The 27,353-nt window shown below is 41.7% G+C and overlaps 1 protein-coding gene across 1 annotated transcript in view; it reads left to right on the top strand.

The window, feature by feature from the left end:
- The window catches only part of LOC120065410 (integrin alpha-5-like), a 63,177-nt gene extending 46,481 nt beyond the window's left edge, over positions 1 to 16,696 (top strand). Inside the window, exons 20-30 of the mRNA XM_039016400.1 lie at positions 3,338 to 3,488; positions 3,784 to 3,876; positions 4,165 to 4,244; positions 4,557 to 4,637; positions 5,168 to 5,273; positions 5,498 to 5,656; positions 5,865 to 5,975; positions 13,385 to 13,498; positions 13,866 to 13,967; positions 14,196 to 14,318; positions 14,749 to 16,696. Coding sequence (XP_038872328.1) covers positions 3,338 to 3,488; positions 3,784 to 3,876; positions 4,165 to 4,244; positions 4,557 to 4,637; positions 5,168 to 5,273; positions 5,498 to 5,656; positions 5,865 to 5,975; positions 13,385 to 13,498; positions 13,866 to 13,967; positions 14,196 to 14,318; positions 14,749 to 14,832 — 1,204 coding nt within the window. The 3' untranslated portion in view covers positions 14,833 to 16,696. The remainder of the gene's footprint in view (positions 1 to 3,337; positions 3,489 to 3,783; positions 3,877 to 4,164; positions 4,245 to 4,556; positions 4,638 to 5,167; positions 5,274 to 5,497; positions 5,657 to 5,864; positions 5,976 to 13,384; positions 13,499 to 13,865; positions 13,968 to 14,195; positions 14,319 to 14,748) is intronic.
- Positions 16,697 to 27,353: the final 10,657 nt, after the last annotated feature.

Raw genomic sequence — 27,353 nt, 5'->3', positions numbered from 1 at the left:
GAAGTATGAGGGGGGGGGGGGGGGGGAGTGGTGTGGAGTGGATTTATCACTACACAGGAAGTGCTTTACACAGGGGTGTCAGTGTGAGGTCATATGGTGTTGGTGGGGGCTGGTTTTTATTTAACCTTTTTTTAACTAGGCAAGTCAGTTAAGAACAAGTTCTTATTTATAGTGATGGCCTACATTTTTATTTAACTTTTTTATTTCACCTTTTATTTAACCTGGTAGGCCAGTTGAGAACAAGTTCTCATTTATAGCTGCGACCTGACCAATATAAAGCAAAGCAGTGCGACAAAAACAACACAGAGTTACACATGGGATTAACAAACGTACAGTCAATAACAAAATAGAAAAATCTGTATACAGTGTGTGCAAATGAAGGAGGTAAGGAAATAAATATGCCAATAGTGGCGAAGTAATTACAATTTAGCAATTTACTCTCGAGTGATATATGTGCAGATGAGGATGTGCAAGTAGAAATACTGGTGTGCAAAACAAAAACAAATATGGGGATGAGGTAGGTAGTTGGTTGGATGGGCTATTTACAGATGGGCTGTGTACAGCTGCAGCGATCGGTAAGCTGCCCTGACAGCTGATGCTTAAAGTTAGTGAGCGAGATATAAGTCTCCAACTTCAGTGATTTTTGCAGTTCGTTCCAGTCATTGGCAGCAGAGAACAGGAAGGAAAGGCGGCCAAACGAGGTGTTGGCTTTGGGGATGACCAGTGAAATATACCTGCTGGAGCGCGTACTACGGGTGGGTGTTGCTATGGTGACCAGTGAGCTGAGATATGGCGGGGCTTTACCTAGCAAAGACTTATAGATGACCTGGAGCCAGTGGGTTTGGCGACGACAATGTAGTGAGGACCAGCCAACGACATTATACACGGGGCAGTGGTGGGTAGTATATGGGGCTTTGGTGACAAAACGGATGGCACTGTGATAGACTGCATCCAATTTGCTGAGTAGAGTGTTGGAGGCTATTTTGTAAATGACTTCGCCAAAGTCAAGGATCGGTAGGATAGTCAGTTTTCCGAGGGAATGTTTGGCAACATGAGTGAATGAGGCTTTGATTCGATATAGGAAGCCGGTTCTAGATTTAACTTTGGATTGGAGATGCTTAATGTGAGTCTGGAAGGAGAGTTTACAGTCTAACCAGACACCTAGGTATTTATAGTGGTCCACATATTCTAAGTCAGAACCGTCCAGAGTAGTGATGCTAGTCGGGCGGGCAGGTGCAGGCAGCGATCGGTTGAAGAGCATGCATTTCGTTTTACTAGCATTTAAGAGCAGTTGGAGGCCACGGAAGGAGTGTTGTATGGCATTGAAGCTCGTTTGGAGGTTTGTTAACACAGTGTCCAAAGAAGGGACAGATGTATACAGAATGGTGTCGTCTGCGTAGAGGTGGATCAAAGAATCACCAGCAGCAAGAGCAACATCATTGATGTATACAGAGAAAAGAGTCGGCCTGAGAATTGAACCCTGTGGCACCCCCATAGAGACTGCCAGAGGTCCGGACAACAGGCCCTCCAACTTAACACACTGAACTCTATCTGAGAAGTAGTTAGTGAACCAGGCGAGGCAGTCATTAGAGAAACCAAGGCTGTTTAGTCTGCCGTTAAGAATACGGTGATTGACAGAGTCGAAAGCCTTGGCCAGGTCGATGAAGACGGAAGTACTGTCTTTTGTTTCAATTCAACCCAGGGTTCAACTAAAAATAAACAATACATATAGGCCAGGGGTTTCAAGCTCTGGTTGTTTTGAAATGTAATCTTCAAGTTAATCATTAAAATGTTGGATTCATGTCTCCATCTCAACCAAAAATCTAAGTTATTAAAGAATAGGACTAAATCAAATCAAACTTTAAATGCACTTTAAATATTGTTTGATTTGATTTAATCCTATTGTTGGACTTTGATTATTGGTTGAGATGGAGACGTGAATTCAATATACCAATTATTAATTTGTAGACAAAATGGAATTAAAGCCAGACTAAGTCAGTGGCACAAAATATGTTGATATTTAGTTGTGTTGACAACCAAACATAATTTAATATAACTTCTGCAACACAGTAAATAGCCTATTAACTTGTAGACAAGTTAACAAATTATATGTTGGATTCACGTCTCCAACTAAAGTTAAAATAAAAGTTAAAGAATAGGATTAAGTCAGTTGCTCAGATGAAACTATCAAAGCATTAGATATTTGGTTGCGTTGTCAACCAAACACAATTCAATATTACTTTTGTAATACAGTAAATAGCCTAAATTTATCTTACGAACTAATGTAACAGTATTTATTCAACCTTAAAATGAGTAACACACCCATGGCCACATTTTGAAGATAGGCTACTGTAACTATACATGTCTTCTTATGTAATCATAGAATGCATGCATGTTAAAGATGGCATAGAAAGGTCGCAGGTCTGTGGAGATCTTCACAATTGCTATAATAATCTGTGCTGAATCTCTAACAGCATTGATCATTTGCACTATGTACGTTTAATGTAATCTCAACAGCAATCCAGGTCCTTTGGTTCTGTTATTAGATGAAGAACAGTGATAACACATTAAGTTGTTGTATAAATACAAAATATCTGATATTGTACTCCTATTTTAACTTTTCTATGCTTTTAAATGGTTGAAAGCGCAGTGACAACACATTGGGAATTCAACAAACGTCTGGCTGTCTTTTTGAGTGGGTGAATAAAGGTTGAAATCTCATTGATTAACATCTCAACCAAATATTACCCACATTTCCACATTGAAATGACCTAGTGTGCCCAGTGGGAACACACTTATGAAGATAATGACCATTGACTGTAGGATACACGTATGGTTACCACCACCATTTGGAAAACGTAGGATGCTTGGAGTCAAGTTTGAGACAACGTTGTGTGTGTGTTTGCGGGTTAATGCTTTCCCCCCCACTGATATTGTGACAGACAATGTCCAGCAGCTCCCTGGCAAACCTTTAATTGCTCTTCAAAGATGAAAGGAGATTATTTACTAATGTATGTTCATCATATGTAAACAATGCAACAAAAAAAACAATGCAGATTTTTCTATTGTGTTATTGACTGTACGTTTGTTTATGTGTAACTCTGTGTTGTTTGATTTTGTCGCACTGCTTTGCTTTATCTTGGCCAGGTCGCAGTTGTAAATGAGAACTTGTTCTCAACTGGCCTACCTGGTTAAATAAAGGTGAAATAGAAAAAATAAAATGTAAATTCCATGAGAGACAAAACATCTGCAACAGGTCTCGTCATGTTTGCGGAAATGTCTGGGAAAAAAAGAACTTGTTTTACGTTGTTGTTGTATTTTCTTGTGGTTTCCTTAGCGATAGGACAGAGGTGTATCTTGGCGACGAGAACTCCCTGACCCTGACCTTCAATGCCAGGAACGAGGGAGAGGGCGGGGCCTACGAGGCAGAGCTTTACGTGGTGCTGCCCGCGGAGGCTGACTACAGTGGTATAGCCCGCAACAACGCGGTGAGGGAGCAACCATCTGTCCTGTCCCTCTTATGTTACGGCTAAAGTTCATAATATGTCTCTAATGGAAACGACAGTGCTAAAATAACAGGGCTGAAATAATAAAGATACATATGCTAATCCACATAACAATAATTTAACTAATACCAATATAGTGTTGATACTAATGATAGCCTGATGACTAAAACAATGGTTATGATATAAATGTTTTGAGAAAACGTGGAAATGCTGTGAAGTAAATCGCCGTCTTTGTCTCTCTTGCCATAATTCTGCTCGTACTGTATCTCATAAGCAGAGTCTGACTCAGCTGACCTGTAGCTACGAGGCAGAGAATCAGACCCGCTATCTGGTCTGTGACCTGGGCAACCCTATGAAGTCTGGAACAAGTGTAAGTGGATCTTCATGGACTAACTGTTTCTTAAATTCAAATTGAGCTTTATTGTCACAAAAGGAACAATCCAATGTTGCCACAGCAGTATGGTACTTCTGTCCCTCTGATTGTGAGTTTCTGTATGTCTTTGCAATTCTGTGTCTTTACGACTGATACTGCGTGGTCCAGATTGATCCAGGGTCTGTTAATGACTGTTTGTGTGTTTGACGGACTGCCTTGCTGACAGATCTGAGGTAGCTTTATCTCTAGTGTCTGATCGCCTGTCTTTTCTATGGATCTTCACAGTTGTGGGCAGGCCTCCGCTTCACTGTGCCTCGACTGAAGGACACTCACAATACAGTGCAGTTTGAGCTCCAGATACGCAGGTAAGTCACAGTTGCAGCTTCAGCACAGAAAGTGTATAAATGACTTTGTATTTATTGAATGTATTCATATTTAGTTGAATGTGAGTGATTTAAATGTTTTTTTCCCCTTTTAAATGTGTTTCGTTAAAAAAGTACCTAAATTCTTCTAAATACTTCCATACTTATTACCTTGTCCTGACTGAGCTAAGGTTAGGGTTAGTGGATAGTTAGTTCAAGTGTTGTCGACAGTTAGGCGAACGTCTAAAAAACCATCTACAGTATTTGGCACAATCCAAATGAAGTGTTGCACTTGTCTGTTCTTTCTCCGCTCAGTAAAAATGAGAATAAATCCCAGAGTGATGATGAGCTCTTTCATCTGGAAGTGGCTGTGGTTGCTGATGTTATCCTACAGGGGTGAGTCATCATGGCTGGATGGACGAACGAACAAACAAACTAGTTACTGAACGCTCTCCATCACCATCACTAATAAACATACTCCCTGTTTAGCTACACTCAAATTGACTGGGTACCAATATATTGCAACTCAACAGCCCCAGCGACATTGTAAAATATCTTTCTTTATAAACTGGGCGGTTCGAGCCCTAAGTGCTGATTGGCTGACAGGCGTGGTATATCAGACTGTATACCACGGCTATGACAAAACATTTATTTCTACTGCTCAAATTTCGTTGGTAACCAGTTTATAATAGCAATAAGGTACCTCGGGGGTTTGTGGTATATGGCCAACATACAACGGCTAAGGGCTGTATCCAGGCACTCCGGGTTGCGTCATGCTTATATAACCGTGGTATATTGGCCATATACCACACTCCCTCGGGCCTTATTGCTGGAGTACCACATTCTGTTGGGTATGTCTACTGCATCCACTCCTACTCGTTTATCCTCTTTTCCAACGTGTATCTTTCTCCTATTCTCAATTTAAGCGTTTCTCGTCCGGACAAGCTCCTCTTCCCTCCTCCGAACTGGAGGATGAGCCACAGCCTACAAGAGGAGCAGGATGTTGGGCCTGAGATCCAGCATGTGTATGAGGTACTCAGCGTGTGCCACGAGTTACTCAGTGTGTGCCACGAGAGTTGATTTTGTGTTGTGTTTATTTTTATTAAGTGGAGTCAAATAGGGTTGGGTTGTTGAACAAATGCTTATCTTCTTAGCTTCCTGGTACAGTATGCTGACTTGGGTTCTCTCTCGCTCTCTCTTCCTCACTCTCTCCTCCTCTGTCTCTTCCTCTTTCTCTCTGTCTCTCTCTCTTTCAGTTGGTGAACAACGGGCCCAGTATGATCAGTCAGTCAGTGCTGGAGCTGCGCTGCCCTCTGAAATCTCAGGGTCACGACCTTTTGTACCCTCTGGAGGTCATCACTCAGGGACCACTCGACTGCAGCTCCAACCACACACTCAATGCACTGAAGCTCAAGGTGAGGGACAGACTTACACACATACATACAAAAGGACCTGCTGATATTATACTTCCACAGGCACTCATCCCAGATACTGTATACATTCACGCCCACCCCTGATACCTTGTCGTTTACTTTGTGTAGTGTCATATCATTCACACTCATTATGCCAAGGATATGCAGTGGTCCAGTGGTACCCAAATAACTATTCTGTGTGTGTTGCCAGCTCCAGCCTCCTACAACAGAGCAGCCACCCTCACCACTGACAGCCAGCCCTGAACACCACATCCAGAGGAGAGAGGTCTACAGGGATACTCTGGATGAACAAGGCAACCTGGTGAGATAACCTGGTGTGTGTCTGTGTTTTGGGGAAGAGGGTTGGTGGGGTTCTACAGTCACCTCTGGTACGTGCAGTTAGTGTGATGTTGTTGGCATGTACGGTGAGAACAATTATTGCTGAAAGAAAACCCCCAGACCGATAAAAAAAACAGAACTCATTGTAGCTACATATTCTTCAAATGGAAACATGACTATGCACGCACGCACGCACACACACAGCCATCCACTGACAGGACTAACCCCACTCTCAGTCCCTACAGTGTTATAAAGCCAGCCAGTAGTGCCTCCCGAGAGCTGTTCATCTGATCCCCCATATGAAGACCGGGAGATGTTTTCTCTTATTGTTTCCTCTCTTTTTCTCTCACGTTCCACCCCCCCACCCCACCACAGACTCGTCTTGTTTAGGGGTTCGACATGCCTAACCCATGTGGAGTCAACACTGACACACGGCCGCCGAGGTCTATTGACTCTGAAAACAGTAAAACAACAGATAGCTGCTGTTAAATGAAGTCAGTTGGCACTTGGTCCGGGAGCAGAGAAGCTAGAGAGTATAGTGGTGATAATGAGGTGTCTTATGGGAGTTTATTGGCCTGCCTAACCTCTTCTCTTCCTGAAGTCATTGTCTATTATTCTTTTGTATTTATGTTCGTAGTTTTTCATCGTAAATGAAGTCTCCCTCTTTGGGTCAAGGCTTTCGTTTCATGTCCTAACGGTAACCTCATGAGCTGAATTACAACAGAAAGAAAACATGAAAAGCCATCCATGGTTTCCCCTAATACCGCAAAACACAAACTGAAGGGAAATTATTTTATTGTGAAAGGAGATGAGGATATCTATCATAATAAGCTCTGATCATAATTATACGTCGTAGAGAATTCATTTCATGTGAAATAAATGTCTCCCGCTCTTTGTTTTTGTCCTCTTACATTCTCCACCACAGAACAATTAACCATGGCTCCTCATTTTACACCAAGGACACAAAACTACAAACTAGTGTCATTCCCTTTCATTAAAAGCAATGGGAATCTCTCTCTACCAAAACCTAAAAGTAAACTATCCAGTGTTTCCAGATTTCTATGAAACATTACCTATAATTAATTACAATTATGAGTTATATACTTTTACTTCATATTTTTTATATTTTAGGTATGTTAAAAAGCAGCTTTTCTGTGTTGTAATGGTGTGGGAGTACCCCAACAACAGAATGGTGCGGGCGTATAACGGTTATTAAAAATATTCAGGACACTGATTGACCAGCTCAGCCAATGAGGCAGAATGACATCATTCTCTATGAGGAAATAGCAAGCATTTTTTAAATGGTCTGTTTGCAAAACAGGTTTAAAACTTCTTATGGCTGGGGGCAGTATTGAGTAGCTTGGATGAATAAGCTGCCCAGAGTAAACTGCCTGCTACTCAGTCCCAGAAGCTAAGATATGCATATTATTAGTAGAGTTGGATAAAAAACACTCTGAAGTTTCTAAAACTGTTTGAATGATGTCTGTGAGTATAACAGAACTCATATGGCAGACAAAAACCTGAGAGAGAATCCAACCAGGAAGTGGGAAATCTGAGGTTTGTAGGTTTGCCTATCCAATATACAGTGTCTTTGGGGTCATATTGCACTTCCTACGGCTTTCACTAGATGTCAACAGTCTTTAGAACCTTGTTTGATGCTTCTACTGTGAAGAATGAGGGAAGGAGAGCTCTTTGAGTCAGGTGTCTGGCATGAGTTGACCACGTGAGAGCGACCTGCGTGAGAGCGACCTGCGTTCCATCGCATTTCTGAAGGCAAAGAAATTCTCAGGTTGAAACATTATTGAAGATTTATGTTAAAAACATCCTAAAGATTGATTTTATACATCGTTTGACATGTTTCTACGAACTGTAATGGAATTTTTTGACTTTGTCTAGACCTAGTGCCTGCGCATTTGGATTACTGTACTAAACGCGCAAACAAAAAGGAGGTATTTGGACATAAATTATGGACGTTATCGAACAAAACAAACATTTATTGTGGTACTGGGATTCCTGGGAGTGCATTCTGATGAAGATCATCAAAGGTAAGTGAATATTTATAATACTATTTCTGGCTTCTGTTGACTCCACAACATGGCGGATATCTGTATGGCTTGTTTGGGCTCTGAGCGCTGTACTCAGATTATAGCATGGTGTGCTTTTTCCGTAAAGTTTTTTTGAAATCTGACACAGCGGTTGCATTAAGGAGAAGTTTATCTAAAGTTCCATGTTTAATACTTGTATCTTTTATCAATGTTTATTATGAGTATTTCTGTAAATTCATGTGGCTGTCTGCAAAATCACCGGATGTTTTGGAGGCAAAACATTACTGAACATAACGCGCCAATGTAAACTAAGATTTTTGGATATAAATTTGAACTTTATCGAACAAAACATACATGTATTGTGTAACATGAAGTCCTATGAGTGTCATCTGATGAAGATCATCAAAGGTTAGTGATTCATTTTATCTCTATTTCTGCTTTTTGTGACTCCTCTCTTTGGCTGGAAAAATGGCTGTGTTTTTCTGTGACTAGGTACTGACCCAACATAATCGTTTGGTGTGCTTTCGTCGTAAAGCCTTTTTGAAATCAGACACTGTGGCTGGATTTACAACAAGTTTATCTTTAAAATGGTGTAAAATACTTGTATGTTTGAGACATTTTAATTATGAGATTTCTGTTGTTTGTATTTGGCGCCCTGCACTTTCACTGGCTGTTGTCAAGTCGATCCCGTTAACGGGATAAGAAGTTTAAGGTGGGTTTTTTAAAGTGTTTTTTTTTCTCCAATTTATACTTTGGCCACATATACGAGTATTAGACGAGTCAACATTATTTGGGTATGGGTTAACAGAATATTAACTTTTAAAAGTACAATTTTCCCTGGACAGTTACTTTAAAGATACATTATCAGGGGCAAAAATCTGATATCAACTTTGGAAGGGACAAGTACATGGAATTTTCTCAAGAGCAATTCTTGAGGGGGACACAAAGTAGTGCTGTAACATATAGCCTACATTGTAATATGTTAAATGTATATTGAGGAACCATAATTACTACTACTGGATAATTGATAGGTAGTTAACTAAAGGGTTGTCCCAACTTGTTCAAATGTTTACATCGTTATAATACTACTAATAATAATAGTTATAGCAGTGTTCCTTATCATTCCAGTATGTATTTGCAACCAGCAATACCAAGAAAGGCCAGTAGGTGGCAATGGTACTGTACACTGTGTATGGGTCCAGTTTTCGTAAATACAATGAACTTGGTGCGATCTCATCTAAAATAATCTCCATTGAGAACCCTCACAAAGTTGGTCTCAGTATTGAATTGACCTTTTAAATAGACTTTTTCTGATACATTTATATAGTCATTAAATATGTGCCACTGGCCTGAGTCTTCTACAATATCTTTACAAGAACAAAAAGCTCAAAATAAGTACAGTTCTAAAAGCGAAATAACTACTTCAATGAATAACTCAAATAAATCATCCAAAATGTCCTTCTAAAATACATATTTATTGTTCAGTCAGTGTCTCACCTCTTCAAACAGCACCTATAGACAAGTATGTCACACAAAGTACGCAATTTTAAATAAAATAACATAAAATAAATCATTAGTAGGTGTACTGTCATGTACTAAAAACTGAAAACTACTAAACAAAAGAACAAATATCATACTATACACCAGGGGTTCTCAAACAGGGTTCCGTGGAGCCCCAGGGGTCCCTGGTGTAATTGCAAGATGTCTGTGAAATAAAAAAGTGTAATGAACGTATTCAGCACAAGGATTCCAGTAACTTTACATATAATATAGAGGGGTGGAGGTCCCTGAGGACCACTCAAAACCTTGCCCGCTTTGCTCAAAATATGCAGGGGTTCCAATACCCAAAAAGGGTTGAGAACCACTGCTATACACACTACTGAACAAAAGAACCGAACATATGTTTGCTGGTTTCAATGGATCTAACAAATTGATGGCAGATATTATCCTTCTTGAGACTGTCTAGCCTGTCTTTATGTACTTTACAGACAACTACGCCGTTCAGTCTCTCTTGGCCCATGCTGGTCCGTAACCAAGTCTTCAACCTGCGGAGTGCACTGAAACTCCTCTCAGCCTCACATGAAGACACTGGCACCACAAACAAAATTCTGATCAGCACCTCAACTTGGTCAACCCCCGCACCTCCACTGGAAGCCTCCTGAGGACCTCTGCTGCCTCTCCACTGCCCGTACCGGGTTATTTGTTGCGAAAGAGAGGCAACTACACTGAAAGATAATCTATGTTCAGCTCAGGGTACTGATCCAGAGACTCATCCAACTCCCCTGTGAGAAGCTCTCTTTCCAACGTTTGCAGGATGTTTAGACTGTCCTGGTCCAAACGGTCGCCAAACTGAACCTCCACACCATCCAACACTTAAAAAAATTCTGCCCTATAGTGATCCACTGCTTTGCCAGCAAATCGTCTTGAGTGTGACTTAATGGATTCAATGGAGTCAATCAATGTTGTTGCTTTCTCATACAGTGCAAGGTAGCTTTTGTCATTTCTCTTGCCCCTAAGAGAAGACCACACATAGTCGACTGCAGCCTGCATACAAGAGACAGTCTGAGTTTTCTTCTGCAGGGAAATGTTTAGACATTGAAGCTCTCCAAGAACAGCAGAGGCAAGTGTGAGGCCCAACACAGTCTTGCCTTTCCTGAAGTGCTCGTATAAGCCACTGGCAGTTGAAGCTGTCTTGGATGCAGATTTTGCCATCTCCTCTAGGCTGCTTAGTACCCGCTCATACTGCCCTAGCACAGCTCTAATAGCAGTATTCCGCACAGTCCACCTTGTTGGACATAGGGGTTTCAGGGTGGTCAGATTTGTATCTTTGGAAAATGGGATCATCCTCTTCTGCCCTAAGTTTCAAAAGCTGGTATAAATGTCCACTGTCATCTGTGTGGCCTCTAAAGGCTTGTCCCTGTCTTACTACATGCTGCACTGAACTAACCATTTTCATCAAGCAATGCCTTACGTCCTCCTGCTCTTTACCCCATGCGCTGGATAACTGGACACTGATTGGATTTAGTTGGTGAGCTGTTACAGTTACAAAGTGGTGGTGGGTTTGGCAGTTTTGATGTGCTGTGAATTTTTCAATGGCTTTTCTCCAGTTCCTAAATCCTGCACTAATGAAGGCAGCATCCGCTCTTTGGCCAAAAGATGGCTGGCTTGAAAACCTGTCACAACTTCCCCCGAAGTCGGTCCCTCTCCTTGTTCGGGAGATGTTCGGCGGTCGGCGTCGCCGGTCTTCTAGCCATCGCCGATCCACCTTTCATTTTCCATTTGTTTTGTCTTGTCTTCCCACACACCTGGTTCCAATTCCATAATTACATGTTGTGTATTTAACCCTCTGTTTCCCCCATGTCCTTGTCCGGAATTGTTGATTGCAAGTTTGTGCACGTTGTGTCTGGCGTGCAAAGTTTTTTCCCCCATTGTATATATTTATTGTTTTTGTTCACGTGATTTTTATTATTAAACTGCGCCGTTGTAACACAGTCTTTGCTCTCCTGCGCCTGACTTCTCTGCCGCCAGTACGCACTCATTACAAAACCCTTGGCTACAGTGAAAACACAACACTCCTTTTATTGATGGATTATAATGTAGCCAGGAGAAATCGCGAAACCATTTCTCTTGAAATGTCAACACTCTGTTGGCAAGAGTTTGCGGTTCTATAAATTCTAGGTGTGGCTGATATGGTTTTGTGCCATCACTGAGGTAACTGGACAATGCTGTGCCACTGTCCCCTATACTGGTGCTGCTGGCAACAAGGTTGACACCTGGTCCTGCTGTGGCTGTGACACTGTCCTCTGAAGTCTCTCTCCCTGGCGCTTTCCCTTTCACCACCCTCACTGACTCACAGTCTGTTTCCTAGAAAATAAATAAGGTGTTTGCCATACTCCTAACTACCGGTACCCAAAACTACACAATTAATCACAACATCAATACCATTGCCTTAAAAAATCTTAGTTCAGTCACCAGTTTAAGTTGAGAGTGGGGGTATTCATGGCGTTGTCCAATTATGTCCCTATTTTACAAGTCCAAAAAAGAGAGAACCTTTCATTATGTTGCCAAACAGACTCAACAAACTTACCTGAGACTCCCTGTCTCTGCCAGTCTGTCCCTGCATATCTGTCCCCAGCTCTGCTGTCTGTGTGCCATCTGATGCCAGCTCTGCTGTCTGTGTGCCATCTGATGCCAGCTCTGCTGTTTGTGTGCCATCTGATGCCTGCTCTGCCTAATGACACATTTGAAACATTTCCATTAGTATTTCACTTCTTTCTTATGAATATTTTATCAACTAGTATATGAGATATTAGGCTACTAGGGTTCTTACTTAGTGTTTTGGTGTACTGAAAAATGTTCTGATGTCCATCTTTTTTTATTTTTTCTGCCATTTTTCTATCTGGCTGGCTGGCTACACACACACAGTGTGCAAGTTATTTACAGTAGGATATGTCTATCATCTATTATCATTCTATAATGGGCTTCGATCTAAAGGTAGCTAGCGAGTCAGCTAGCAAATGTGAAACGGATTGCAGTGACAAGGGTTGACAGCTGTATGCGTTCACCATTTACACAACGTATGCTGCAACCTTTTGTAATTTTAATATAGTTTATGCTTTCATTTTATATTGGCTGGCTTTCCACAATAGCTGAATTTGTTGAGCTAGCAAGCACCAATTCCGTTTCTGTGGTGTTTGCTATAATCTTTGCTATCGTCAGTTTACTCCAAGATCGGCACACAGGTGCTTCAAAGTCCCGTAGCGACAATTTAGCTTTTGCAACGAGACCATTAAATATATTTAAGACAATGGTAGAAGAGTGTAGTTCTGTTCAGTTTGGAGTTCAGTTTATCGCTAACCTTATCACAGGGACTTTGAAGCACTACAGCTGCATGCTGATCTTGGAATAAACTGATGATAGCAAAGGGGGGGGGGGGCAGTGGATCAAACCATTGTGAGGCAAAGGGCGGGAGGTCGCAATCTTTTGAAACTTAAAAACGCGCTATAAAGTGTCTATAATCAGCACAAGTGCTTTCATTGCGTATTATTAATATTATTGAAATTACATAGTTATGTTTACAGTGATATATTGGGAGGGACAAATCATATTTTTTCCCAGGATGGGGGGGTCGCGTCCCCCCTGGGATTTTCGCCTATGTACATTATGGAAGTTGAGTTACTAATTGTTTACCTCCAATTTGGTCTTGAATGATACCCCAGAATCAAAAGTTCTGTATAGCCTCTTGTACTGCTCACAATCACCGGCTGTTAGCTGTAACTGTTTGTGAGACTGATTAAATGTAATGCACTGGTGGTCTGTATTGATGACTGTGTTCCTTCCTCCATAGTCGTGTTCTACCGCTGAGTGCTGGAGGCTGCGCTGTCATGTGGGGTTACTGGAGAGAGGAAGCAGTGTCATTCTGACCGTCCGCTCACGCATCTGGCCTGAGACCTTCCTTGAGGTGAGAGAGCGTGACTCTGTAGTTTGTACTGCTATCATGTCCTGTATTCTCCTTCTCCTCATATTAAATGGTCATTTGAATAGCACATGTACTGTATATTCTGTTTTGTAGATCAAATGTGATTGAATTTGGTATTAAACCTTATGATGATGTAGTATTAGTACTATAATACTACTGCTATTATTAGTAGTACAAAAAAAAGATGAAAGAGATACAGATAAATGTAGGTCGCAAGTCTGTGGTACAATGCCGCCCTCTCCTGGTAGTGAACTTTCACAGCGAAAGGTATTTGGTATTTGGTACACACTTTGGCAATATTTTTAAAATTATTTATTAAACTCATCCTTTCTTTGGACAAATGCTGCAGAGGGCATACAATCAGTATGTGCTGGAGTGTTCTGTGGAGTACGGAGTCGAGAAGATGCCCTATTCCATCGCTCCCAAACTCAAACCCAGTGGATCCAAGAAGGCAAGCACTGTTTTATTTTCCCCTTTATTTAATCATCTGTTCATTTACCTTTATGGTATGGATGCTTTAGGCCTGTCCTGTCTGTGTGATTTGGGATATTGTTTGAAAATGTGCACACAAAAACTAAAAAAACCTTTATGAGTAATGTCACGTTTAGATTTTAAATCAACTATTTTTTTCAAGTGACTTCTCATTTCCCCATGGTAACAACATGTTTTTGTGTTGCAGGTCCTGACTCCAGTGATGTGGAACAAGCCAGACAGCCAGTACATGGTACCACTGTGGATCATCATTCTGGCCATACTGGCTGGATTGCTGCTGCTAGCTCTGGTCATATATGTACTCTACAAGGTAAAGGTGGCCACGTAAAGGACAAACTTAGCATACTAAATTACAAGCATGTAATGTCATAATGCTTGTTAACTGTTTATGATTGAGAATCTGTCATATAACCAGATGATGTCTTGGGATATCACATTTTGGTTGTTATATGGTCAGGCAACCACATTACAATCTATCTTTTTTTACTTCCTTTTACAACCAGTATACGACCTGACCATGATACCACCAGTTGTTTTCAGCCAGGAAGTAGCATGAAATGGTATCTAAAAACTATTAGATAAGATCAAGTGTTTCAAATTTGACAGTCTTGAAAGTGGATGTTGGTAGCAAATAACGATGAACTGCAAACTAACTAAACTGTCTGGTGCTATGAGGACTATTCATGTAAATATTACCTTTGAAATTGTTCTAAGTCTCCTTTCTCTTTCAATCTTTCCAGTTGGGCTTCTTCAAACGATCCAATCCTTATGGTACAGCCATGGAGAAAGCTCAACTCAAACCACAGGCTTCTTCTGAGGCCTAAACGATGGACCATCCCAGACTTCGTTTGGAAAACTGGAAAGGCATTGCGTTGGACTTAACTTATGGACTAAACAAACCACAGAATACTCATGTATGAAAGGAAGTCCATCCATAGGATGAGTACCACTGGGACCTCACTGGCATTCAGCCTTCTACTGCACTGAAATGCTGAAGCAGGCAAACCCACAATGAGATGTCTGGCCTGCATTATAATAGAGCTATCCTGAAAACGGGCATATTTTGCATACGGTTGCATAGACAATAATGTCTTTAAAATCCAGCTTTTTGCTTTGATGTGGGGAAATATCCATCAAAGTAGCAGCCCTGGCTGAGGCAATGGAGCATTTATTCAAGTGTTTGAGTCACCAAGTATGTCACCAAGTATGTCAAGGTGAGAATGTTGGGGAAGGTGTGCTATTGAACGATAACAGCCAAAGTCATCCGAATGCTAGGAGCAGAAATAGACTCAAAGTGTATCAGTCAATTTAAAATTTGTTTTCTCAATGTCACAAAAACACATTGATGGAGTTTGCTACTCCAAATTGCCTTACTTTGTCCCGAAATAGACCATCCCTGACCCTGATGGCAAGTTAACATTGCCCACCATCTGCAAACAGGTGTTACTACTACTAATAGGTGCTTGTCGATCATCAGTTAGTCAGGGTCATTGCGCTGTTGGACAGCTGGCAGTATATCACCATATCTGCCAATACGAGTGCGATTTCAGATTTTCTACAGTGTAGTGCTGCCTCATAGCCACCAGTTTTACGATAAGAGCTTGCTAGCTGGAGAGAGGTCAGAGATTCTTTTAGAGGAAACGCACCTGGCCTTTTTGCTTAAACATATTATCTGTCATGTTCTTTCTGATGCATTTTGTTACTATGCAACTTGACCACATTTGTAAATACAGTGCTAGAAGTTTTTAGATAATTGTTACAGTTGAAGGATAACCTCACATCCCCTAATCACTATTTATAACACGTTTTTGTGCATTCAACAAAATGAATTTGATCATACTTAAGGATATTTTTTCTTTGTTTGAGCAGATGTATATTTCAAAGTAGTACATTTATAATTTTGTGAAGAGTATATCAAACTGCATTGGAAATATGTTTTTCTGTGAAATAATTCCCTCCCATGTTGGGAGCTGCCATGGCTTTTTCATGTTGTTTTGCTGTTGACGACTAAAATTAAATTACTATTTTATATTACCCTATCCAAATACAGATGCCATATTTAATTTGTTGCAGTAATTTTCATGCACAGCAGGAAATGCAAAAGGCTTCTAAAGTTTGTAATTTCCACTTTTAAAAACGTAATTTGCCCTAACTGAAAATGTATCAACCCCTACTAAAAAAATGCCATTAATTATAATCCACATAATTATAATTGATTTCCTGTTGCTGGAATTGGAATAGTTGTTGATGACTTTGCAAATTCTATATAGGCCTAAATAGCATCATTGATAATATATGAGTGACAACATATAGTCACATTTAATTTGCTCCATTAAACCTAACCTTTGGAATGACTTTGCTAGCAACAGTGAATCTATTTAGCTTTAAAGTGGAGAACTTTCAACAATCATTCTCACGGTAATGTCATGGCTGCTCCCGCTCTTCCCCCGGAGGGCGCCAGGCTGCCCTGCATTACTCACTCCTGCCACCATCATTACACACACCTGCCTTCCCTCTGCACACTCATCAAAAGAAAATTGGACTCACCTGGACTCAATCACCTGTTTATTACCTCCCCTATATTGGTCAGTCCCCAGCTCTGTTCCCCGCTGCTGCATTGATTGTCTTACGTCTGTGTTTTACACGATTCTGTTCCTGTTTTCATGTGTGTTCCGATTAAATGTTGACTCCTCGTACCTGCTTCTCTTCTCCAGCGTCATTCCTAACAGGTAGCATATTGGTAATAGTCAGTGAGAAATATCTTAGCTAAACAGTGCTGGGCTTGGTTAAAACCCTGGATGGGAGACCAAAGGGTAGCTGTAGATGATCAATTCTCAAGTAGGAAGTAATGCCCATGTAAGGGAGTGCGTAACTGGCGGCAGGGAAGTCAGGCGCAGTAGAGCAAAACTGGGTAATCAACGGAGCAGTTTTATTCATAAAACCACCGGAAACCAGAACAACAAACAAATGGGTACAAAGCCCGTCGCGCACCAGAGAAAACGTGCACATGCACTTACAATAAACAATTCCGCACAGACATGGGGGGAACAGAGGGTTAAATACACAACATGTAATGAGGGAAATGAGACCAGGTGTGTGGGAAGACAAGACAAAACAAAAGGAAAATGAAAAGTGGATCGATGATGGCTAGAAGACCAGCGACGCCGATCGCCGCCCGAACAAGGAGAGGAACCGACTTCGGCGGAAGTCGTGACAGCCCAGGCTATTGTTTTTTTTATGATAATGAATATAACATTGAAGATCTGATGTTTTAAAGGTAAAAATTAATAATATTTTTGTGTGTTGAAATTAGTTATTTCATATGAATTCTGCTCCAGCTGTGTTGTGGCATGAGGTGGTTCTTTAGTACACGCATGTTGTGTGAAAAGGGGTGGATACTTATGAATTTCATTTTGGTGATTAGAAGGGATAACAATGAAGCTAAGTAATAACTGTGATTGAGTGTAGATGATATGGATTATATATCATTATGTTGTCTGTTGAAATTTGGTTACCATGGTGACATAATCCCGTGGTTGAAATTTCATCCTAAAAACAAAGTTGATAACTTTTTTCAAATCCAATGTATTTTCCACGTATATGCCGCGTCACAATACGTTGACAAATGATTGTGAAACAGAGTTGATTCAACCTGTTTGTGCCCAATGGGTAGGCAGCAAGGCTGATGTAGGCTACTGTGATCTACACCTCTTCCGTTTTACTTCCGTATCATCCTCCAGGAAGACTAGCTGCTGCTATCGCAACAGCTAATGGGGATCCTAATAAAATACCAAATATCAAAAACCTTTTGAATGGGCTTGACGATTATATCATGAAATTTGTGAAAACACCGTAATGTCATATACACAATGAGTGTACAAAACATTAAGAACACCTTACTAATATTGTGTTTTTTGCCCTCAGGAACAGCCTCAATTCATCGGTGCGTGGACTCTACAATGTGTCGAAAGCGTTCTACAGGGATGTCGGGCCATGTTGATTCCAATGCTTCCCGCAGTTGTGTCAAGTTGGCTGGATGTCCTTTGGGTGGTGGACTATTCTTGATACACACGGGAAACTGCTGAGCATGAAAAACCCAGCAGCGTTGCAGTTCTTGACACAACTGGTGTGCCTAGCACCAACTAACATACCCTGTTCAAAGGCACTTAAATCTTGTCCATTCACCCTCAGAATGGCACACATATACAATGCATGTCTTAATTGTCTGAAGGCTTAAAAATCCTTCTTTAATCCTTCCTCCCTTCATCTACATTGTTTGAAGTGGATTTAACAAGTGACATCAATAAGGGATCATAGCATCCTCCTGGTCAGTCTGCCATCATGGAAAGAGCAGGTGTTCTTAATGTTTTGTACACTCGGTGTATATACAATTATATGTGTTTTTGGATGAATTTACTTCTGCCAGATGACTTTTATGAAGTTGTTGTGCTGAATATCCATTGCTCAATTTTTTTTAGGGCATATTAAATACCAGCCATGGTTCTCTTCTCAAAAGGGTTTATGAGATTGATGCCCAGGACAGACCATGTCTGTCTAACTTCCATAGGATGCATCACAGGGGATGTTCATTGTTAAATCTAACTGAACTGTTAACAGGCATTACCCATGGAATATGGGGATTGTGGTGCTGTAACTCCCTGCTATCAACCAATCAGCATCCAGGATCCAAACAACCTGTTCATAACTGTGCATATTGCTGTTATTATCAAATCAAATCAAATGTATTTATATAGCCCTTCGTACATCAGCTGATCTCAAAGTGCTCTAGCCATGGTTTTAAACGTTTTGAAATCTCACAGCAGTGGAAATTTTTCTTGGTGGGGCAAACAAAAGCAAAAATTGGGAGTGCATGCCAGCAAAGTCACTGCACAACACTAAACTTTACATTAATTGCACTATAACGTGACAAACGGTGCCCACAAACTGTTAGGGCCTACATAAAGCTGTCCCAACAGCAATCCCAATCCCTTACCATTGCTACACCTGGCTATCAGCGGAGCCTTGTCTGGCAGCGAAACAGTTCATTCAGTGTTCTCCCTGTACACCAAGTCAGAACCGTAGGATAAATAAAGGGGGCATATAAGCAGACCATAAAAGCTCTTACAATATTTGATGAATACATTTCTCAAAAACAGGTCATATGCTAAATGTGCACCACCAAGTCAGAATAGTAGGCGAAATTAAGAGGGGAAACTAGACCAAATGATTAGGGTTAGGCACATGGGCTACTAACAGCTTACTATACAACATACGCTTAGTATTACTTTCTAGTTGCAGTATACACCCGCCAACCGCCACCGACACAGCCCGCTACCAAAACCTGCGGGCTCTCCTTCACTGCAGCCAACGTGAGTAAACCATTTAAATATGTTAACCCTCGCAAGGCTGCAGGCCCAGACGGCATCCCTATCCGCGTCCTCAGAGCATGCGCAGACCAGCTGGCTGGTGTGTTTACGGACATATTCAATCAATCCTTATCCCAGTCTGCTGTTCCCACATGCTTCAAGAGGGCCAACATTGTTCCTGTTCCCAAGAAAGCTAAGGTAACTGAGCTAAATGACTATCGCCCCGTAGCACTCACTTCCGTCATCATGAAGTGCTTTGAGAGACTAGTCAAGGATCATATCACCTCCACCCTACCTGACACCCTAGACCCACTCCAATTTGCTTACCGCCCCAATAGGTCCACAGATGACGCAATCACACTGCACACTGCCCTAACCCATCTGGACAAGAGCAATACCTATGTAAGAATGCTGTTCATCGACTACAGCTCAGCATTTAACACCATAGTACCCTCCAAACTCGTCATTAAGCTTGAGACCCTGGGTCTCGACCCCGCCCTGTGCAACTGTGTCCTGGACTTCCTGACGGGCCGCCCCCAGCTGGTGAGGGTAGGAAACAACATCTCCACCCCGCTGATCCTCAACACTGGGGCCCCACAAGGGTGCGTTCTCAGCCCTCTCCTGTACTCCCTGTTCACCCATGACTGCGTTGCCATGCATGCTTCCAACTCAATCATCAAGTATGCAGACGACACTAAAGTGGTAGGCTTGATTACCAACAACGACGAGACGGCATACAGGGAGGAGGTGAGGGCCCTCGAAGTGTGGTGTCAGGAAAATAACCTCACACTCAATGTCAACAAAACAAAGGAGATGATCGTGGACTTCAGGAAACTGCAGAGGGAGCAGCCCCCTTGTGTGTATAAGGTAGTTGTTGTGAAATTGTTAGATTACTTGTTAGATATTGTCATGACGTTGGCCTGGGGGTAGGTTTATGACCCCCCCCCATAAATACCTTTCTCCCTTCCCTCTCTGTCTTGACTCTACAGAAGGACTCTTGAAGAACCTTTGTTAAACATATAGAGTCTGGGAACATCAAAAGGTGGGGGGGAAAGGAACCATATTTCGGTAATCCAACCAGTTGAAAATATGCGTTGGTACTTAATGAATATGATGTCAGTTCGGTTGTCATCTGAGACATTCTTATTAATGATAGGATGACATAAACTGTATCTTGGAAAATCTACACATTATAGTTATCAGATTCACATGGAATTGTTGTGCAATTTAAATGTTTAAATATGAAACTATTTGTGAAAAGATGAAATGTAATCTTAGCTTCCAAATGAGAGAATTGGGTTTTCATAAGGTTAAATCTCTGCTCAATCAGTGGCCCGCCCCTGTGAAGAGACATTGGTTATAAACTATGAAACACACCCTTCTCTCCCTACACTATATAAGCCCTTTACGAAAATATAACTTTCTGTTCCGATGACATTAGGGCGACAGTCCTTTGTTGAAAGTGTTCAGATAATAAGCTGTTCCGATGACATTAGGGCGACAGTCCTATGTTGAAAGTGTTCAGATAATAAGCTGTTCCGGGTACATTACGGCGAGAGCCCTATGTTAGAAGGACAAAGACCACCTACAGAACTAAGCCAACCTCAGCAAGAACCTAACGAAATTAGCATCAAATTTCAATGTGAAGGTGACGACCTCCATGCCGAAAGGATGAATTTCGACTATACCAGCCAGAATATAGGATGAGCTAAAAGTATGGCAACTTGGTATGAACTTTGAACTTTTATTCACTCGAGAAGTGATACCTCCTAGTCGTTGAGTTGTCAGCGGCCGCTGTAAACGTGGGCTAGGAAAGGACGGACAAAGGATCTGTCCTAACAAACAACACGATACTACTAAATATCCAGTTTACCACCAGAGACACTCTTCAAAGGACAAGGAAAATCTCTGTTGGGCAACACGGCCAACATCTACGGCCAGCAACCTACCGAAGCGCAGCTCAGAGTAAATATTTATTGCATTCTCCTTTTTCAAATGGGCGGTAATTTAGAATGCATAAGATACTGTATTTATGATAGCATAGCTTCTCCCTTTGTTCTTCAGTCTTCCCGCTCTTTCTCACTCAAACCCAACCCCCTTTCCTTTGTGTAACCAGCCGTCATGTCGGCTCCGTCCACCAGGGACGTTTTCCTTTATGACATAATATCCATTCTGTGTTTATGTAATTCTGTGTGATTATTTAGGTATTTAGTAAATAAATAATTAAACCAAAGTTTGTATTGCTGATTCAACTTGTTAGCCAGGGTTCGTGAAGATAACCAAGAATTCTACGATGTTCAGATGAGCCTGAAATAAGGTGACGATTAATATTGACTGCAATTGATGTAAAAGATTACTAGGTCTTTAAGAGTTTATTCGGAAGATAACAGCTCTATAAACATTATTTTGTGGTGCCCCGACTTTCTAGTTAATTATCTACCTGATTAGCTTAATGATTAGCTTAATCAGGTAATATTAATTACAGAGAAATTATTTTATAGAATAGCATATCATATCACTTAATCCGGCATAGCCAAAGACACGACAATATTACTGCATGGTCGGAACTAGAAGCACAAGCATTTTGCTACACTCACCAATGCTTACCATGTGTCTGTGACAAATACAATTAATTTGATTTGATGTACATATCTCCCTGGCATATTACATAATTTATGCAGCAGCATACAAGACATTTTTGTATGTGCTCACCTGAACAGGAAGATGGCGCGGCAGTCCTTCGTGGGCAAATTTTGTCATCAAACTTTGTCATCAAAGTCTGGCATTCTCTGGAACTTGGAAAAACTACCTGGGAACTTAGACAAAACAAGGTGGAATCATGTTGACATCAGTGATCTTCGGGTCATAGCTCTAGAAAGAGGCCCGAGTTCCCGATTTACAATTCCGAGTTGTTCAAAACTTGTTTTCCCAGTCGGAGATCGTTTTTTCCTGAGTTCCCAATTGTCTTGAACTCACTGAAGTCAGATTTCCCCGATTGACAGCATAGCCAATGTTGAATGTTTATAATTTTAAGCTTGGAAAAGAGACCCTTAAACCCAGACTTGGGACCACACAACCACTCCACTGAATAGCAGGCTAGTGATTGCTTTGCAGTGCTTGTAGTTAGCCACTGATTCCTTCCAAACCACTCATTGTTGAATTTGAGATTTCCAAATTGTTGTGTAATGTTTATGTCCAATGGCTGATGAGCACCGATATGGGTTACAGCACCCAAGGGGCTTGAATTTTTGAGTTGTACCCTTAGATTTGGGGGGGACGTAGTGTCCCCATGAGTGACAGAACACTGAGCCAATCACGGCGCAACTAGAGAACATTACCAAACCCTAAGCTCTGTATTTTCTGCTGGCTGCCCCACCACCACAGAAAGCGCTGAGCTAGGCTGAAACACCTGCATTTTGTAGCTGCCTTACTCGTATGCAGCTTAATTAACGCAATGCTTTTTTTTCTCTTTTTTTTTTTTTTTACATTGTTTGCAAACTGATACGTGACATGTATTAATGCCAAAATAACATGCAAAACAGGCAACCCACCCGCCAACATTTTTTGTTTTATTTAATTTAATTTAGCTAAAAATGTGGGTCTCAAAACCCCACCTGCCCTGAATGATGGGTCGCCACTGTCTCACATTTTATTTATTTATTTTATTTTATTTATTTATTTATTTAACCTTTATTTAACCAGGTAGGCAAATTGAGAACACGTTCTCATTTACAATTGCGACCTGGCCAAGATAAAGCAAAGCAGTTCGACACATACAACAACACATAGTTACACATGGAGTAAAAACAAACATATAGTCAATAATACAGTGAAAAAAAAAAAAATAAAAAATAAAAATAAGTCTATATACAATGTGAGCAAGTGAGGTGAGATAAGGGAGGTGAAGGCAAACAGATATATGTATAAATAAATAAAAATATAAAAAGGCCATGGAGGCGAAGTGAGTACAACACAGCAAGTAAAATAAAAACTAAAAAAAAACACTGGAATGGTTGGTTTGCATTGGAAGAAAGTGCAAAGTAGAGACAGAAATAATGGGGTGCAAAGGAGCAAAATAAATTAATAAATAAATACAGTAGGTAAAGAGGTAGTTGTTTGGGCTAAATTGTAGATGGGTTATGTACAGGTGCAGTAATCTATGAGCTGCTCTGACAGCTGGTGCTTAAAGCTAGTGAGGGAGATAGGTGTTTCCAGTTTCAGAGATTTTTGTAGTTCGTTCCAGTCATTGGCAGCAGAGAACTGGAAGGAGAGCCGTCCAAAGGAAGAATTGGTTTTGGGGGTGACTAGAGAGATATACCTGCTGGAGCGCGTGCTACGGGTAGGTGCTGCTATGGTGACCAGCGAGCTGAGATAAGGGGGGACTTTACCTAGCAGGGTCTTGTAGATGACCTGGAACCAATGGGTTTGGCGACGAGTATGAAGCGAGGGCCAGCCAACGAGAGTGTACAGGTCGCAGTGGTGGGTAGTATATGGGGCTTTGGTGACAAAACGGATGGCACTGTGATAGACTGCATCCAATTTATTGAGTAGGGTTTTGGAGGCTATTTTGTAAATGACATCACCGAAGTCGAGGATTGGTAGGATGGTCAGTTTTACAAGGGTATGTTTGGCAGCATGAGTAAAGGATGCTTTGTTGCGGAATAGGAAGCCAATTCTAGATTTGACTTTGGATTGGAGATGTTTGATGTGGGTCTGGAAGGAGAGTTTACAGTCTAACCAGACACCTAGGTATTTGTAGTTGTCCACATATTCTAAGTCAGAGCCGTCCAAAGTAGTGATGTTGGACAGGCGGGCAGGAGCAGGCAGCGATCGGTTGAAGAGCATGCATTTGGTTTTACTTGTATTTAAGAGCAGTTGGAGGCCACGGAAGGAGAGTTGTATGGCATTGAAGCTCGCCTGGAGGGTTGTTAACACAGTGTCAAAAGAAGGGCCAGAAGTATACAGAATAGTGTCGTCTGCGTAGAGGTGGATCAGAGAATCACCAGCAGCAAGAGCGACATCATTGATGTAAACAGAGAAGAGAGTCGGTCCAAGAATTGAACCCTGTGGCACCCCCATAGAGACTGCCAGAGGCCCGGACAACAGACCCTCCGATTTGACACACTGAACTCTATCAGAGAAGTAGTTGGTGAACCAGGCGAGGCAATCATTAGAGAAACCAAGGCTGTCGAGTCTGCCAATGAGGATGTGGTGATTGACAGAGTCAAAAGCCTTGGCCAGGTCAATGAATACGGCTGCACAGTATTGTTTCCTATCGATGGCGGTTACGATATCGTTTATGACCTTGAGCGTGGCTGAGGTGCACCCATGACCAGCTCTGAAACCAGATTGCATAGCGGAGAAGGTGTGGTGTGATTCGAAATGGTCAGTAATCTGTTTGTTGACTTGGCTTTCGAAGACCTTAGAAAGGCAGGGTAGGATAGATATAGGTCTGTAGCAGTTAGGGTCAAGGGTGTCCCCCCCTTTGAAGAGGGGGATAACCGCAGCTGCTTTCCAATCTTTGGGGATCTCAGACGACACGAAAGAGAGGTTGAAGAGGCTAGTAATAGGGGTGGCAACAATTTCAGCAGATAGTTTTAGAAAGAAAGGGTCCAGATTATCTAGCCCGGCTGATTTGTAAGGGTCCAGATTTTGCAGCTCATTAAGAACATCAGCTGACTGTATTTGGGAGAAAGAGAAATGGGGAAGGCTTGGGCGAGTAGCAGAGGGGAGGGCAGTGCTGTTGTCCCGGGTAGGGGTAGCCAGGTGGAAAGCATGGCCAGCCGTAGAAAAATGCTTATTGAAATTCTCAATTATAGTGGATTTGTCGGTGGTGACAGTGTTTCCTATCTTCAGGGCGGTTGGAAGCTGGGAGGAGGTGTTCTTATTCTCCATGGACTTTACGGTGTCCCAGAACTTTTTTGAATTTGTGTTGCAGGAAGCAAATTTCTGCTTGAAAAAGCTAGCCTTGGCTGTTCTAACTGCCTGTGTATATTGGTTTCTGGCTTCCCTGAAAAGTTGCATATCACGGGGGCTGTTCGATGCTAATGCAGAACGCCATAGGATGTTTTTCTGTTGGTTAAGGGCAGTCAGGTCAGGAGAGAACCAAGGGCTATATCTGTTCCTGGTTCTAAATTTCTTGAATGGGGCATGCTTATTCAGGATGGTGAGGAAGGCATTTTAAAAAAATGACCAGGCATCCTCTACTGACGGGATGAGATCAATATCCTTCCAGGATACCCCGGCCAGGTCAATTAGGAAGGCCTGCTCGCTGAAGTGTTTCAGGGAGCGTTTGACAGTGATGAGTGGAGGTCGTTTGACCGATTGTAATTGGTGAAGCGGGTTGCAGGAAAGCTTTTGCAGGAAAGCTTTTGTAGTTGAGTTCTTGGATAATAAAATAAATAAAAGATATGTGAAGAAAAGGTGTAAATATATATATATACAGGACACGACACGACAACACGGAAAAATACGTCTGAACTGCTAAGCCACCTTGGACTGTCTCACATTATCAACCTTACTGTTCGTTTGAGGTTTCTTTTTACAGTCTATGGCTCGAGGAAACTTTGCAGGCACAGTGATCTGAGCAATTTTTTTTTACTTTGGGAAAGGGTAAAGTCTGCAAAACTTAGTCCACTCTGTTCGTAACAGATTGTAGTTTTGGGAACAGCAAACTGTACTGAGATCAAATGTTTCATCGATGAGAAAATTTGCACAATGTCGGCCAAAATCCATCTCGTTCCATCTTCTCCTACTGCCGGCCACTGGTCTTCCTCTCCCTGCCATATGTGGTAGTGAATTATATATCCGGTGAAACATCTATCTGTGGCGTTATCGTTGTTGTTTTTTACAGAAATGTTTGGGGATTGGCTAGGGGTGTGTCTGAAATTCAATCTAGAGTGCCAGAGTGAATTTATGAACGCACCCTAGGACTGCCTTGGAGATCGAGATCGCCCGGTTTGTGACAACTGCCCTAAGCTAACAGACTGCATTAGAGCCACTGTTCTAGGTTTCGACTAGATGGGATACAGCTTTTGTCAGATTTCACTTTTCTTAGCATGTTAGGAGAAATTGCACAGCAAGTTAGGAGAAATAACGTAGGCGTTTAGGATAATTAGATTATAATTCAACTTGATGTTAATTTGACAAAAGCTGTATCCCTTCTAGCCATGACCCCTGTTCCACTCTGAGCAGTGGTCCTCAGTTGCTCCTTATCCCTGGGGGAGGATGGGGGGAAGGAGAGTTTGTTGCCATGCAACAGGGGAAGGATGGACCTTGATGGAGGGAGGGGACCTCTTTGGTTTACAGGTCCCTCTGGGAGGAAAGGGGGTCAGAGACAGCCAGGGGTAGGATGTTTGGAGTAGTTGGGTTGACATCAGGAGTGGTGGCCAGAGAGCTAGAATGTCAGAGGACGTCCAGAAGCTGTGAGTTTGACCTCTGGCTTTCTACAAGACTCAAGGGGTCTGCCTAGGGATTTGTCAAGGGTTTTCAGGCTATATCTCGGCAAGGACTCACACTGGCCTTGGCTAAAACAAAACAATCTAGCTAATTACAAACACAGGAAATGGCTGGAACTTTCTGACTTTCACTTTCTCTAGCTTCTTCTTCTCAGAGCTGGAGATCGCTTAGCATGTTTTGCTCCACATCACCCGTGGGCGGAGAAACAGTTTTATTGTGATTAACTAATATTTTTTATTTATTCTGCTATATCTCCATAGCCTTTTGTACAATATTGTTCTCCATTTTTATTTCTTTATTTTTTATTTAACCTTTATTTAACTACAGTATAGTATTCAGTAGCACATGATAAGTAATGAAAGGTATGATGTAACACAGGATGAACTGATCTTATTCAGCTAGTTTAGGCCTATATAGCCAGCTTATACAAGCTATTGTATATTAGCTTACACAATTTATAGATGTCAATAGAGGGCTGTACGGTCAAGCTCCCGAGAACTAAGGTAAGGAAGTGGCAAGAG

This window comes from Salvelinus namaycush, chromosome 20 (genome assembly GCF_016432855.1).
Source record: "Salvelinus namaycush isolate Seneca chromosome 20, SaNama_1.0, whole genome shotgun sequence".
NCBI classification, from domain to species: domain Eukaryota; kingdom Metazoa; phylum Chordata; class Actinopteri; order Salmoniformes; family Salmonidae; genus Salvelinus; species Salvelinus namaycush.
Note: the sequence above shows the minus strand (reverse complement) of the source record. Positions and strands in the feature narration are given on the sequence as shown.